Source organism: Microtus oregoni, unplaced genomic scaffold, assembly GCF_018167655.1.
Source record: "Microtus oregoni isolate MIOR12 unplaced genomic scaffold, Mior012 000008F_ref0000371, whole genome shotgun sequence".
Classification (NCBI taxonomy): Eukaryota; Metazoa; Chordata; class Mammalia; order Rodentia; family Cricetidae; genus Microtus; species Microtus oregoni.
The window spans coordinates 1,513,910-1,530,509 of NW_024543067.1; the positions used below are offsets into that span (position 1 = coordinate 1,513,910).

General features: G+C 38.0%; 1 protein-coding gene across 1 annotated transcript; it reads left to right on the forward strand.

Moving 5' to 3' along the window:
- The first annotated feature begins 309 nt into the window (after positions 1-309).
- On the forward strand, positions 310-1,671 carry LOC121451654 (tripartite motif-containing protein 43B-like). Its single transcript, XM_041657352.1, has one exon. It carries the CDS (start codon positions 310-312, stop codon positions 1,669-1,671), a length of 1,362 nt encoding a protein of 453 aa, XP_041513286.1.
- The last annotated feature ends 14,929 nt before the right edge of the window (positions 1,672-16,600 follow it).

The following is a 16,600-nucleotide window of genomic DNA, read 5'->3' on the forward strand; positions in this document are numbered from 1 at the left end:
GCCTCAGAGTTAATCCAATCTTCCATCCATTCAGAATACTGGTACTGACAAAGGGCCACAAACGGGATGTGTTAATGAAAGCAACCATGGGCGGAAGTAGGCGTGGTCTTCAGAGAGTATATAAGGACACGCCAGAGCTTAGCCTGGTGCATTCTTCACCGGAGCAGATAGAGAGTGTTTCCATACATTCTGACTCTTCAACCGGTGGATCTATCTTCTACCTACATTGAGGATTGGACCCTAGAGCTGAGGAAATATTGTGGTGTTCTCATTCAGCACTGCTGAGGCCGGAGACAATTCCTTGGCAAAATGGAGTCAGGCTTCTTACAAGCCTTCACTGAAGAACTCAACTGCTCTATCTGCCTGAGCTACCTTACAGACCCAGTCACCATAAGCTGTGGCCACAGCTTCTGTCGAGCCTGCCTCCACCTTTTCTGGGAAGAAGGTCTCTTCCCAGGCCAGTGTCCTTCGTGTAGGGAGCGATCCAAGCAGAAGGAGGACTTCAGAACCAACATTGTTCTGAAGAAGCTGGTGTCCATCGCCAAACAAGCCAGCCTCATGAAGTACCTGATTTCGGAGGAGAATATGTGTGTGATCCACAGGGAGCCCAAGGGGATCTTCTGTATGGAGGCCAGGATCTGCCTCTGTCAGCTCTGCTCTGACTCTCACATGCACAGAGGTCACAGACACTCTCCCATTGAAGCAGCTGCTGAGGGTGAACTGGAGAGACTTCTAAAACAAATGACATCTTTACAGGAGAAGATCCAAAAAATTAAAGAGAATCTAGAGGCAGAGTGCAGAATGAAACTTTTGTTTAGAAACTTCCTGGTTATGAGGGAAGACATGATCAGGACAGAGTATAGGAAATGGTGTGCAGTCCCACATGAGCAGGAGGATCAACATATTGTGCTCATGAAAAATGAAGGCGATTGTGTTTTAGAGAAACTCGGAGAAAGTGAAGCCATGCTGATCCAAAAGAGAAAACAACTAAGCGAAATGTTTCAGGAACTCATGGCGATGTCCCAGGAGCCATATGTGATATTACTCCAGAGTTTGGATAATATATTGAGAAGGAGCGAGGCAGTGGAGCTGAGTATACCCCAAGCTATGAAGCCAGAACTCTCTGCCCTCCCCATCACTGGACTGACTGAAAGTTTCAACCACTTCAAAGTGCACATTTCCTTTGAAAAACTACTTGAATTGCATTGTAAGAAGAACCTATTTAATGTCATGAGAAGAGCCAGCTTCGAACTTCACCATCAGTATACATCTGTGGATCCTGCTGGACACTATTTGGCCTCCTGGGGATCACGGAACTTCATCTCAGGGAAATATTACTGGGAACTGGATTTGAAGGACTCTAGTGACTGGGCTGTAGGAGTCTGTACCAATTCCTGGTTAATGAATAGAAACAAAGAAGTTGAAACTGAGGGTGCATTTCTTCTTTTCTGTATGAAGGAGGGTAGTCATTACAGTCTCCTCACCACAAACCCAGTAATCCATCACTATATAGAGAAGCCACTGGACAAGATTGGTGTGTTCCTTGATTGTGATTCTGGATATTTAAGTTTCCTGAATATTGCCAAGAGTTCCCTCATATACAGATATCCTCATAAGACTTTTAAGTACCGTGCCTGGCCTTTCTTCTCCTATGGTCAAATAATACCATAGGAAGTTGTAATAGAGTTTTCATTGTTTTTAAGTATTTCCTGTTGTAATGATATAAGTTTTATTGTATTACATATTAAAATGCTATTAAGTGAAAAAATGGTTAATTAGTACCATAAAAATAGAGAATCTGCAGAAGTCATTCCACCAAGATGGCCAACATTGTTAGCTGAAGTGTATGAAGCTCAAGCTTTTCTTCTACGAGCAACCATTGCCTGAAGATAAATATAAACATTAAATTATCTGCATGTAACATTAAATGGTGAAGATTCAAAACCTCTTCCATATGAGCATGAAGGTGTTGCCCATCATGTGAACATCTGGATCATGAGCTGAGATTAGTTATGCAGTGAGAAATACTCAGATGTGAGTTTACCTATGACTGCTTGAGTGGACACACTCTGTCCGAAGACTTGTCTGTCTAAATGGGGCTGACACAGCCATTAGTGATTATTTCTGTGGTTTTCACCATTTATTAACATCTAGCAGGAGTAATCTCTTTGCAAGTAATGATAAATCACTCATGCAAGGTAGCACTCTTCTATTGTGAAAATTAGCAAACTTTCTATGTGTCTGAGGACAGGAGGGAATTTCTTAGGCAAAAGGGAAAGGGAGGCAAGATTCAAGAGAGTGTCAGAGAGATAGATAGATTGTCCTGCTGGATTCTACCCTAATTCAGATTTCTTAGCCAACAGAAATTTGATTATCACTATTCTTTCTTGATTCTTCTAACTTTCCTCCACAAAATGCACCCCTACTATCATGACTTACTTACCAGTCCATGATACTTTTTCCACTTGGAAGTATAAACCCAAAGTTATTTTATACTTTTTGTTCTTTAGTGAGCTTACTATTTATTAAGGATTAAAACCAATGTGCTGTAAATACTATAGATTAGAATAGAGTTAAACCATTGCTTGGAAATAAAAGTCATCACACTTTGAACATTTTCCAGTTATATTTAGGCTCATTTGTTGGTTGGCTTTACTTTTCACCTAACTGTGTGTTAGCCTGCCCCGTGATGTTCTGAAATTGTAAAGGTCTTTGTTCCTGAATAAATTTACAGATATGTTTTATATGTGTGGACACAGAAGGCCAATTACAGACACCTTTCGCGTTTGCTCTCCATTTTGTATTTGAGACAATGTTTCTTATTGAAACTTGCTTCAGCCAGCTGAGATGTTGAGGTTCTGTTATTTTCACCTTTTCAGCACTGGGGTACAGTCTCACACTGCGTGCCTGGCTTTTTATATGAGTGCTGGAAATTTGGCTCAGACCATCATGCATGTGTGTCAACGCCTTTACACACTGAGCCATTTACCGATCTTTTTTCATCTTAAGTTTTATAGTTTTGTGACCAGCTTAAGAATTTTAAAATTATAAATTCTGTGTTTCTTTTTTTTTAATTTATTTATTTATTTATTTATTTATTTATTAAAAGCCTGGGATAAAACCGGACTCGCTGAATATAGCGGACCATGAGGACTACTGAGAACTCAAGAACAATGGCAATGGGTTTTTGATCCTACTGCATGTACTGGCTTTGTGGGAGCCTAGGCAGTTTGGATGCTCACCTTAGTAGACCTGGATGGAGATGGGTGGTCCTTGGACTTCCCACAGGGCAGGGAAACCTGATTGCTCTTTGGGCAGACGAGGGAGGGAGACTTGATTGGGGAAGGGGAAGGGAAATGGGTGGCGGTGGCGAGGAAGAGACAAAAATATTTAATAAATAAATAAATTAAAAAAATAAAATTATAAATTCTGGATATAAAAGAAGAAACTTGATATTAGGTTATTTTAAGATTAAAAAGGATTTGAAAGCCCCTTTGGTTAACTCCTCTTCACATGCTGATTCCGTCATAAAGGAAAAGCTCTGCTAATGTGACATTGGATTAGTGAAGAGACTGATAAAATAAGAATGATAAAGCTAGAACATGTAGTGCTTTATGATAATTCTAAAATATTGCCACTAAGGAGACTTGTTTAAAAATACCTCTGTAGCAATGATTTGACACATGGCTAATTTCCCTTTGATCTGCAACAGCAAACTTAAACAGAAGTGAATAGTGACGGCATAGAGGGAACCTCAACAGTTAATTGAACAAATATTGTTTTGTTGTTTTATACAAAAAAGTCGGAAATATTTATATTCTTTAGAAAGACAGATGCAGTTTTAAATTAATTAGTTGTCCAGTTAGCACACCATATCTGGCCTATTTGCCAGTACGCTTGGAGATGCATAACCTTGTCCTTAAAAATGAATTAATTTTGAAATCTGTATTTATTTATTTATTTTTTGACAGAGACACTGTCAACCTTGATGCCAAAAATGCCCAAAAATGTCCCCTTTACCATATTCAGGGGCAGCTTATAGAGGGATAGCCATGCCCCAGCCAAATGCACCAGAAACCATTCCCCTGCCATCAGGAACTCCTGAGGGTCTCATGCTCAGAGCAGTTGTAGGCACTCAGATCAGGGGAAAACAAGTTGTTTACAAAAAAATCAGGGTCTGGGGGTTCACAGCTCCCAAAATTGTACTTTGCTCATTCTGGCGGCTAAAACTTGGCTCCTAGGTAATGACTTGGTGAAAAGTCTGTATTTAAATCCTGGCATTGATGCCATCATCTGGTAGATGCAGCCTATCCAGGCATAAATTTCATGCGTAGAGGTGTTACATATAAGCCTCTAATTTATAGTTTAGAAAGTACTTTTGTAATTTATATTATATTTCACTCTAACTTTGTAAAACAAAGCTTATTATTACCATGTAAACTTAGGAAAGTAATAGAAGGAAAATCACAACCCAAGGAGTCTAACAATGCCCACAATAACTCAGACATATAATGACCATTCAAAAGCACAACTCTAAGAAGGGAAATACACAAACTCTACTACCAAAAAAAAAAAAAAAACAGAAAAAATGACCGGAGTTAACAACCATTGATCATTAATATCACTTAATATCAATGGACTCAACTCACCTGAAAAGAGGCATAGGCAAAGAGATTGGATATGAAAACAGGATCCAACATTGTGTTGTCTACAAGAAACACACCTCAACCACAAAGACAGACATCTACTCAGAGTAAAGTGCTGGGAAAAGGTTTATCAAGCAAATGGATCTAAGAAACAAGCAGGTATGGCCATACTAATTTCTAAAAAAGTTGACGTCAAACTAAAATCAATCAGAAGAGATGGAGAGGGACATTTTTTACCCATAACAGGAACAATTCATCAGGACGAAGTCTTAATCCTGAATATCTATGCCCCTAATATAAAAGCATCCACTTATGTAAAAGAAACAATACTAAAACTCAAGACAGTCATCAAACCACACACACTAATAATAGGAGATTTCAACACTCCTCTCTCACCAATGGACAGGTCAGGCAGACAGAAACCTAACAGAGAAATAAGAGGATTAAGGGAGGTAATGAATCAAATGGACTTAACAGACATCTATACATCATTCCATTCAAATCGGAAAGAATATACCTTCTTCTCTGCAACTCATGGAACCTTCTCGAAAATTGACCACATACTCAGTAACTAAGCAAACTTACACAGTTACAAAAAAAAAAAATTAGTAACCGCCTGTGTCTTATCGGATCACCATGGATTAAAGTTATTTTCAACAACAATGCTACCCCCAGAAATCCTACCACCTCAAGGAAACTGGACAGTCAACTACTGAACCACACCTGGATCAAGGAAGAAAGGGAGAAAGAAAGAAAGAAAGAAAGAAAGAAAGAAAGAAATTAAAGTCTTTCTTGAATTCAATGAAAATAAACACTCAACATACTCAAACCTATGGGAAACTATGAAAGCTGTGCTAAGAGGGAAGTTCATAGCACCAAGTGCCCACTTAAAGAAAACGGAGAAAGCACACATTGGAGACTTAACAGCCCACCTGAATGCTCTAGAAAAAAAAAGAAGCAGACTCACCTAGGAGGCGTATAAGACTGGAAATAATCAAACTAAGGGCTGTAATCAACAAAATAGAAACACAGAAAACAATCCAAAGAATCAAGGAAACAAAAAGCAGGTTCTTGGAGAAAATCAACAAGGTTTATAAACCCCCATTCAAAGGGCAGAGAGAGGATACGCAAATTAACAAGATCAGAAATGAAAAGGGAGAGATAACCACAGACACAGAGGAAATTCAGAAAATCATTAGATCTTACTACAAAAGCCTGTATGCCACAAAATTGGAAAATGTTAAAGAAATGGACACTTTTTTAGATAAGTACCATATACCTAAGTTAGACCAGGACAAGGTGAAAAATCTAAATAGACCTGTTAGTCGTGAAGAATTAGAAGTTGTTATAAAAAGTCTCCCTACCAAAAAGAGTCCAGGTCCAGACGGTTTCAATGAAGAATTCTACCAGAACTTCCAAGAAGACCTAATACCTATACTCCTTAATGTATTTCACAATATATAAACACAAAAGTCATTGCCAAATTCCTTTTATGAAGCTACAGTTACCCTGATACCAAAACCACACAAAGACTCATCCAAGAAAGAGAATTACAGGCCAATCTCACTCATGAACATCGATGCGGAAATCCTCAATAAAACACTGGCAAACTGAATCCAAGAGCACATTAGAAAAATTATCCATTATGATCCAGTAGGCTTCATCCCAGGGATGCAGGGATGGTTCAACATATGCAAATCTATCAATGTAATCCATCATATAAATAAACTGAAAGAAAAAAAACCATATGATCATTTCATTAGATGCTGAAAAAGCATTTGACAAAATTCAACATCCCTTTACGATAAAGGTCTTAGAGAGATGAGGGATGCAAGCGTCATACCTAAATATAATAAAAGCTATATACAGCAAGCCGACTGATAACATCAAATTAAACGGAGAGAAACTCAAAGCCATCCCACTAAACTCAGGAACACAACAAGGCTGTCGACTGTCGCCATACCTCTTCAATATAGTGCTTGAAGTTCTAGCAATAGCAATAAGACAACATAAGGGGATCAAGGGGATTTGAATTGGAAAGGTAGAAGTGAAACTTTTGTTATTTGCAGATGATATGATAGTGTACATAAGCGACCCCCAAAACTCCACCAAAAAACTTTTACAGCTGATAAACACCTTTAGTAATGTGGCAGGATACAAGATCAACTCTAAAAAATCAGTCGCCCTCTTATACACAAAGATATGGAAGCAGAGAGGGAAATCAGAGAAGCTTCACCTTTCACGATAGCCACAAAACAGCATAAAATATCTTGGGGTAACTCTAACCAAGGAAGTGAAAGATCTATTTGACAAGAACTTTAAGGCATTGAAGAAAGAAATTGAGGAGGATACCAGAAAATGGAAGGACCTCCCTTGCTCTTGGATTGGGAGGATCAACATAGTAAAAATTTTTAAACTATTTTTAATAAAAGTTGATGGCAAGATTATTTTTCTCCCTCTTCTCTGTGGTTTCTTCCTTTTCTTACCCTTTTAATTTCCTAGTTAGCAAAATGTTATTGTATAATTAAACATTTTTGAGTCGTTTTCCAGTTGTAGGTTGGTGGTTGGTAATAATCCTCTTGCTGATGAATGCCTATACGGACAATTGTTCCAATACCCTCTTCTATCTTAGCTGTGCAATGTAGATGAAGTATTTCTTTCTGTCCACCTGAATTTCTTAGTGATGTGGCCTCTAGAGTGTCCCTACATGTCCTGAACTTCACTGTGCTCTCAGGTAATCACAGTCCAACCCCCTGCTTCTCAGCCACAGTGGAAGGAACACACATCCTGTGAGTGTGGTTCATGGTTCTGTCAGACTACACAAGGGTATTGATCTTTTCTTCAGAATTTTCTTTTCTTCTCTTTCCCCTATCTCCTTCCATTTTTTTCAATTTTATTTCCAAGCCAGGCTCTTACTCTATTTTCAGTGCTAGTCTTGAATTCTTGGGTTTGAGTGACCTTGCTTTAATTCCAACCTGATGGAACTGCAAAGACACATAACTTGCTGGAGAACTGCTTCATCAGGTGGAGTGGGGGTTGGCATGTGGGGAGGAGTTTTGGGTGTCAAAGAGGAGTTTGGGGGTGTCAGGTACCAAAGAGGATGTGTGGAGTCCGCTTTGGAGAGTGGGGAATGAGGAGAAGACAGGCAAAATCTGAAGATAAATCAGAATGACTGCCAGCAGTGTTTAACTGCAAAAGGACTACACTTTTATATTGTACAGTTGTACAAAAGATTAAATGAGGGAAAAGGGACATGTGAACTGGGATGTGGCTTAAAATCAGTGATTGAAGAAGCTAGCCTTGGCTTTGACAATAGGCATCCGTAATATGTTAGTGAGAGGACCATAAATTCCTCTTGCAAGAAATAAGGAGAATGACTGCTTTAGCAAGCAAGAACTTTCCTCAAGTCCCTGCTGGAATGGAGATTCTTACCCAAATGCCTGACCTTGGGAAAGGACTTTTGAGAACCAGAAACTATACTACAATGTTTTGGTTTTATTATAAGGCCTCTTCCCTTCATAACACCCCTAAAAGGGAAGGTCCTGATGTCCTACTCTTTCTCCATTGTACCTTGCCATTGTGATTTCTCTGTATTATTAACTGATCTCTTGCCCTTAATGATCTCAGGCTTGGGATCTGAACTGTAGGCATTTCATCATTGGAACCAGGTGACTCTAGTAAATCTCTAACTTTTCTATTAATGGTATAATTAGGAGGGGAAGCACAATTAATAAAAGCTCCGAAACTGGGGTTAAACTTGAAAATCCAAAAAAACAAAACAGTCAGCAACTGACTCTTACCTTGACTTCAGTCTGAAATGCCAATCCTGCCTCCAGAAATCTCAGAATTAAGACTGTGTGTGAGAGCTGTCCCTTACCCCCATTTTATATTTCTTTCTATGGCTGGGATTAAAGTCTTGAACCACTTGATTTCTATGGCAACTAATTTGGCTACTGGGATTAAAGGCGTGTCTCACTAAACTGGTTTGTAAGACTGACCAGTGGGACTGTTTTACTCCAGACCTTCAGGCAGTCCTTATTTATTAAAATACAAATGAAATGCCGCTACAGGAGGGCACAATATAATTCCTGGTTCAGTAGTGGTGGGGATTTTTTTTCCAAAGAATTATTTTGTTTAGAGAGGCTACCATTGTACACAGTTTTATCCTTAACCAAAGGACACGCAAAATTTCCCAAAGGGAAAGGCATTAATACTGAGAATCATTAAAAATGAAAGTAGAAAGGTGCTAGAGAAGCGTGGTCTACAATGTGAAAATGCCAGAACTTGGTCAAGCAGCAATCGTTGCCATGCATTCCACACCACAACTGAAACCAGCTAAGCTCTAACCGAGGAAGAGACTTCTAAATATTCCATTTATCAAAGAAGAAGTCATGAATTTGACAAAATAGTTATAACTCAATATTATCAGTAAAATGATTTATCCAAATTCGTGTACACAATTAAAGTTGTGTGAAGGGAAATCCCAAGTTTTGATGACTTATAGTAGAAAAGAAAAGTATAATATATGAAGTCATTCTTCCAAAAGTAGTGTTAGGTCTACATCTATAACACCTTGAATGTTCTGAATCTCATCTTAAAACTGTTTTAGACTTGTCTTTATTACTTTTAATCATGTGCATTTTTGTGTGTCGCTAAAACAGCTTTAAGATGAGATTGAAAAGAATTCAAAGTATTAAAAACCCATTGCCATTGTTCTTGAGTTCTCAGTAGTCCTCATTGTCCGCTATGTTCAGAGAGTCCGGTTTTATCCCAGGCTTTTTCAGACCCAGGCCAGCTGGCCTTGGTGAGTTCCCGATAGAACATCCCCATTGTCTCAGTGTGTGGGTGCACCCCTCGCAGTCCCGAGTTCCTTGCTCGTGCTCTCGCTCCTTCTGCTCCTGATTTGGACCTTGAGATTTCTGTCTGGTGCTCCAATGTGGATCTCTGTCTCTGTCTCCTTTCATCGCCTGATTGTTCTTTGGGCTGACAAGGGAGGGGGACTTGATTGGGGGGAGGGAAAAGGAAATGGGAGGCGGTGGCGGGGAAGAGACAGAAATCTTACATAAATAAATAAATGAATAAATAAGAATTCAAAGTATTATAGTTGTAGACCTGACATGACTTTTAGAAGAATAACTTCATATATTACATTTTTTTCCTACTATAAGCTATCAGCACTTGGAGTTTCCCTTTACACAACTTGAAGTGTGTACATAAATTTGGATATATACACATACAGTATTGCTTTAAAGTGAGGGACATAACACAGTAAAATGAAGATCTTCAGATAGGTACTGCTGCTAGAGGCCTAGGAGGCATCTAACTGGAAACATCATAATTATAAATATTTGATCACTTAGTGAAGAGAGACTGTCTAGGACACTATTAAATGAGAGAACCAGCAATAACATGCAGCCCCAGTACTGTGCTTACTACAAGATTGATAGAAAACACTAAAATGCACATAAATTGTGATTTTTGTACACCAACTTGCTGGATGACTTGCATAGAGTACAGATTTATTGTGTTTAAGTTAAAGGCTATGCAAGAGCTTGACCACCACCCAACAATTAGGGAAGTCTTGAGAATCGGTTGTTGTCACTGGCAGGAAGAGAAAGAAGTACACTGGTATATAGTGGCAATAAGTGGGACAATCACAGACCATTTCTACAGTGAAAGCAAAGTCCAACCCAAAGTGCCAACAGGGACAATATTGAGAATCTTATCAAAACTGGGGTTTTCGAAAGAAAATATCAGGAAAGTAAATAAGAGTTAAGGACTAAAGAGGCCTAGAGTGATATTTAACAGTGCAGGTGTAAAAATTCTACAAGAAATGGTAGTTCTTAATTGTAAAATTGGGACCCAGACTGAAGACCAGACTTGAGCAGAAACAAAGCCCACTGATGAACTGAAACAGAAAACTTCAAAGGGGAGAAATACTAATGGCTGGGAATCACATAAAACTGTGCCTAATATCTGTATCCATCAGGGAAATGCAAATAGAACTGATTTTAGGATTCCATCCCACACCCATCAGCATGGACATCGTCATTTGGAACACAAATGAGGACAGATGCTGGCATGGATGTGGTAATAGGGGAGCTCTTATAGGCTGTTGGTGGGCCACAAATAAATACATCCACTTTGGAAATCCGCCTGGAGGTTTTCCAAAAAGTTAGAAATGGAACTTTTATATGACTCAACTACATAACCCATGAGTATACCCAAAGGACTTTATATCTTAATTAATACACAGAAATTCACATATCCATGTTCACAGCCACTCTATTCATAATTGCTACAAAACGAAACCAACCTAGATGCCCTTCAACAAATGAATGAATAAGAATAATATGGTCATGTAATGATGTAATATTATTTTCCTGTAAATAAAAAAGAAATAAAAGTCTTAGGTAAAGGGAAAGAACTGGAAGAACAGACTGGTGGAAGTCATTCTCATTCAAACTACCACAGTAACACAGAGGCTAGCAAGCTAATTTCAAAATACAACTAAATACGAAAGCAAGAGTTTATATGTTAATAAACAAAACTCACAAGGCAAGCCATGCGATACCACCGTATAGCCCAAAATATTAGATGACATTTATTGATATCAAAACTTTTACAGTATTAATATGCACAAAACATCAATTATAGTTTATAATCTCTCCAAATGCCAAGGTGATTTCAAAATCTCTAATTTAATAAATGAACTGCAAATTATAGCAATACTTAATATGTCTAGAAACAAAATTAAATGCTGCAATTGTCTTTAACTATTTAATGTGATTGATAACATGCTCAAACAACTATGTTCTACAAAGCAAGTTCAAGTTGCTCATTGTGTTTCTAGTAATTCTTAAACAAGACATGGAAGCTTTTAAATTTTTTCATTGTTCATCATGAATTGTTCCAAAAATCTGATTTTGACATTGTACTTTTAAAATTAACCTAAATGTATTTTAGTACATTTGGCTTCAAATATTCCTGATGATCAGGAAGGCCGTTTGAAAATAAAACCAATGGATAATTCATGCAAATTTCCCCATGACATGTTGAATTGAAAATTTTTTTTGAGGGAAACAATAGATCTTAAGAGTCAACTCATTGTGTGCAAGAGCGTTAGTAATTATAAGTTGGAAGCAAAGAAATTCAGTTTTTTAAATCTGTTTAATATGTCAGCTCTGATTTGTCAAAGAAGAGTTTGGATCATTGAATCAAATTTTACTGGGAACTAGACTTGAGCTCTTAAATGCTTGTTCATTCATTCAACGACAACAAAAAAATCCCTGCTTATGAGGAACTCATCTGCAAAATTTCAATCAGAGTGCTTGATTTCTGTAACCTTTTGTTTCATTATGTGAAAGCATGGAAATACTAGCTCCCTTCAGGACAAGATGATTACGAAGCACGCGTTATTGGAAGCAAGGGCAAAGGGCAGGCACAATGTGTTCTAGACCCGTCCCTGTTTTTCAATACGTGATCAAATATATAAATATCAAACATTCTTTCCATCTTGATAAGCAGTTAAGTATGGTATCCAAACTTTACATAAGGACATTCATGAATTGAAAAAACAATGAATCTCATAGTTCTGACCCTTAAAAAATTTTATGAAAATAGTTAAACAACACCTAGTCCTTCATTTAACCTTGTGAACTAGCATATTTTCCACCTGTAAAACAGATACAAAGAGAATTCCTTTGTGAGACAACAGAGATTGCCAGAAATAAGTGCTGTGGGATAATGCTTTTGTACACTGTAAATATTTGTCCCTCATATTGGTTTATTGAAACATTCATTGGTTAGTAGCCAAGCAGGACCTATAGGCAGGGCAATCAGACTAGGAGAATTCTGAGAAGAGGCAAGGCAGAGATGCAGTCACCAGTCAGACGTAGAGGAAGCAAGATGGGAATGAGAATGCTCAAGCTAATAGGCCAAACAGTTTATAAACAATATATGCATTTGTATTTTTCTTTGGGACTGATCGGCTGTGGGACTGGGCAAAACAAAAACTTCCATCTACAAATTATCATGGCCATAACAGCTTCGTGCCAAACTTCATCATTCTCTGATGTCAAGCTGCCTATACTCATAATGCATCCAACTGTATATTTATATTAAATATCATAGTGAATTAATTTTTAACTAGTTGAATTTTTAAGAACCTAATAAATAATCTGATTGATGCAAACGTTTCTGTGTACATTTTCCCTCTTAAGTCCCTTTCTGATTTCAAACTAATTTTAACCATAGTCTCTCTAAAGACCACCCTTCATTTCACTGCTCCATCTGTACCAGAATAAAAATGTTCCCAGTTCACATTTAATTGAGGGGAGGAGATATGCATCACTCTCATATTTCACAACTGTGAAGATGCACTTAATTACTTCTAGAGTAAATAGGACATATTCCTGAAGGCAATCTTTAATCAATGTGCAGAAACATGAGACCTAACTACTACGACTATGTGATTAATAATTAATAAATACCTAGATATTGCCAGATGCAACTCCTATCTAACATTCAAGTACATGTCTTTGACCTTCAACAACACCACACAAACCATAAAACTCTGCTCTGTCTTACTTTATAACTTCCCTGTGCCAATCCTTAACCAGAAAGTTCTTCCTGTGTATAATTTTACAATTTTCCTTTAATTATGTGTTTTTGAACAAAGCTTGTATTCACAAAAGTCAGCATGCATTATTCATTTGATGGAATGTTAGCTCATTCTCACAGATATTTATCTTACTATTATGCAGTTTAGGTTGTTTTCATGAATTTTGACACTCAGTTAAGTTTTGCAATGAAAACTACTACACTAGTTGTGCTATGTTATATGTTTTATTAATATTTTATTCATATCTTTTTCTAGTAGGAGACCACTTGTTAGTTTCCAGGTTGCCCGGACTCCAGAAATAACCACACAGAAACTATATTATTTAAATCACTGTTTGGCCAATCACTTAAATGCATTTCTGGATAACTCCTATCTTAAATTAACCCATCACCATTAATCTGTGTATCATCACCAGGCTTTGGCTTGCCAGGCAAAGTTCCAGCGTCTGTCTCTGACGGGACTGCATGGCTTCTCTTTGACTCTACCTCTTTCTCATAGCATTCAGTTTGTTTTCCCGGCCTAGCTCTTTTCTACCCTATTAGGTCAAGAAAGTTTCTTTATTAACCAATGGTATTTACAGCACCAGAATACAGAGGGGAATCCCACATCATCTTTTAAAAATTGCTCTCTTTCTCTCTCACATATATGTGATATATATATATTTAACTTTTTCTGTAAGGATCGTCTGTGAAGCCTTGAATGTTCTCAAATCATATTGTGGAGACATGATTTTTACAGCATTTAACATGACACCAAGGACAAGTAGGATGGCTTGCTTTATGGAAAAACAATGACACATCAACCTGGCACAAGTAAAGATTAATACCGAAGAAATGCAATGTTGTTCCCAAACAACTGGAGTTTCAAGTTCACTGAAGTTGCCAACACTTATAAACTACATGGAAAGAAATAGGAAAATTCTGATAAAGTTGCCCCCACTTGGCAGGTGATGTATGACTCTGTGTTTGTTCTTTTAAAAAGCATGGAAAAAATGACATTTTTTCACTACAATCAGTGTAAGTCTAGAAGGTACAAATGCGCTCCTACAGATGTGATTTTTATTCAGCAGTTAGGTAGGAGACAAACAGACATATGTTTTTTAAGAAATCAAGATTCCTAATTTTCTACGTGGTGTCTCAGCAAAGGAGAACAAGGAAGAGATAGTTTCAATGTCTCTATTTCCAAACCCAAATCTTTCTTCCAATTTCGTCATCAAAGAAGTCTTGCATTAGAATGCACTTTCAGCCCAGCACTTGGTTGCGATGCAGAAATACTCTGTGCTTTCTTTTCTTACCTTTCATCCACTAAGACAGTCTCAGTGTATCTTCTGCTGTCCAATATAAAGAATAAACATTCTATATTTACTCAGTGGTTCCTTTCATTATTCCAAGATATTGTGTCTCTCTCTTCAAATATCTTATTTTATCACTTCTGTATTGCTACTTACACTAGTAAAGTAACTTTTTACTGTACTTATGAAATGCCCTTTTAATTAAAAAACATTCTTCTTAATACAAATTAAAGATTTTGTCCAATGTTTGGTGTTTTTACATATATTTTGGCATATGCTATATAGTTGGATTGTTCACTAGATCAATTTTTTTCTCAATCCTTACATTATAGTTAAGTAGACTTGTTTTGTATCATCTACTGCTCTTGAGTTTTGATAGAAACCATAATTGCTTCTAATAAATAAAATATTCTAAAAGTGACAGGTTGTCATTTGCTTCATTAGATAATGATACACAAAAAAGTAGAGGACTATTACAGATGTAAATTAATTCCCCACAGTTTTGACTTTACATTAATCAAGAGGTTATTTGTCCTAGTTCAGACTGACCTGAGAAGGCATTCAATGGAAAGAAAACAAAACAGACTCTGGAATAGTTGGATTTTTTTTAACGTTTTATTTTATTTGTTTACTTATTGCTAGCGTGTAGTAAATAAGTTGAAATACATTCTAACAGTACAAGATGTTTTAACCCTGTTTGTCTCAGAACATTTTCTAGTGAATTCTTCACCAGTCAAGATTCTGATGAGTTTCGTGCTCCCCTGTCCTACCTTCCTTTATCCCAGTCATCCTTTTTCCCCAAGTTCCCCCCATCCTCCCCTTCTCCCTTTTCTCTCCCCATCTCCCCTTACCCGCATCCCACCCCACCCCCAAGATCCCAATTTTCTCCCCGGCAATTTTGTCTACTTCCCATAGCCAAGAGGATAACTATATGTTTTTCCTTTGGTTCAACTTCTTACTTAGCTTCTTTAGGAACACCAATTGTAGACTCCATGACCCTTATTTATGGCTAGAAACCAATTATGAGTGAGTACATCCCATATTCATCTTTTTGGGTCTGGGACACCTCACTCAGGATAGTGTTTTCTATTTCCATTCATTTGCATGCAAAATTCGAGAAGTCATTGTTTTTTTACCGCAGCGTAGTATTCTAGCGTGTATATATTCCATACTTTCTTCATCCATTCTTCCATTGAAGGGCATCTAGGTTGTTTCCAGGTTCTGGCTATTACAAATAATACTGCTATGAACATGGTTGAACAAATGCTCTTGTCATATGATAGGGCATCTCTTGGGTATATTCCCAAGAGTGGTATTGCTGGGTCCAGGGAGAGGTTGATCCCGAATTTCCTGAGAAACCGAAACACTGATTTCCAAAGTGGTTGCACAAGATTGCATTCCCACCAGCAATGGATGAGGGTACCCCTCCCTCCACAGCCTCTCCAGCAAAGGCTATCATTGGAGTTTTTTATTTTAGCCATTCTGACAGGTGTAAGATGATATCTCAAAGTTGTTTTGATTTGCATTTCCCTGATTGCTAAGGAGGTTGAGCATGACTTTAAGTGTCTTTTGGCCATTTGAACTTCCTCTTAGTTAAGGGAGCCACCTAAGGGTTGGCAAGAGACTTGAACCTAGAGTGGCTCCCAGGAGCCCAAGCCGAGGTCCCCAGTTAGTTCCTTGGGCAGCTGAGGATAGGGAACCAGAAATGACCCTAGCCTATAGCAATACTGACGAATATCTTGCATATCATCATAGAACCTTCATCTGGTGATGGATGGAGATAGAGACAGAGACCCACACTGGAGCACTGGACTGAGCTCCCAAGGTCCCAATGAGGAGCAGAAGGAGGGAGAACATGAGCAAAGAAGTCAGGACCACGAGGGGTGCACCCACCCATTGAAACAGTGGAGCTGATCTATTGGGAGCTCACCAAGGCCAGCTGGACTGTGACTGAAAAAGCATGGGATAAAACCGGACTCTCTGAATATGGCGAACAATGAGGGCTGATGAGACGCCAAGGACAATGGCACGGGGTTTTGA

Bases quoted from the DNA above. Each gene is read 5' to 3' on its own strand.
- LOC121451654 (XM_041657352.1), top strand. From the start codon at position 310: ATGGAGTCAGGCTTCTTACAAGCCTTCACTGAAGAACTCAACTGCTCT.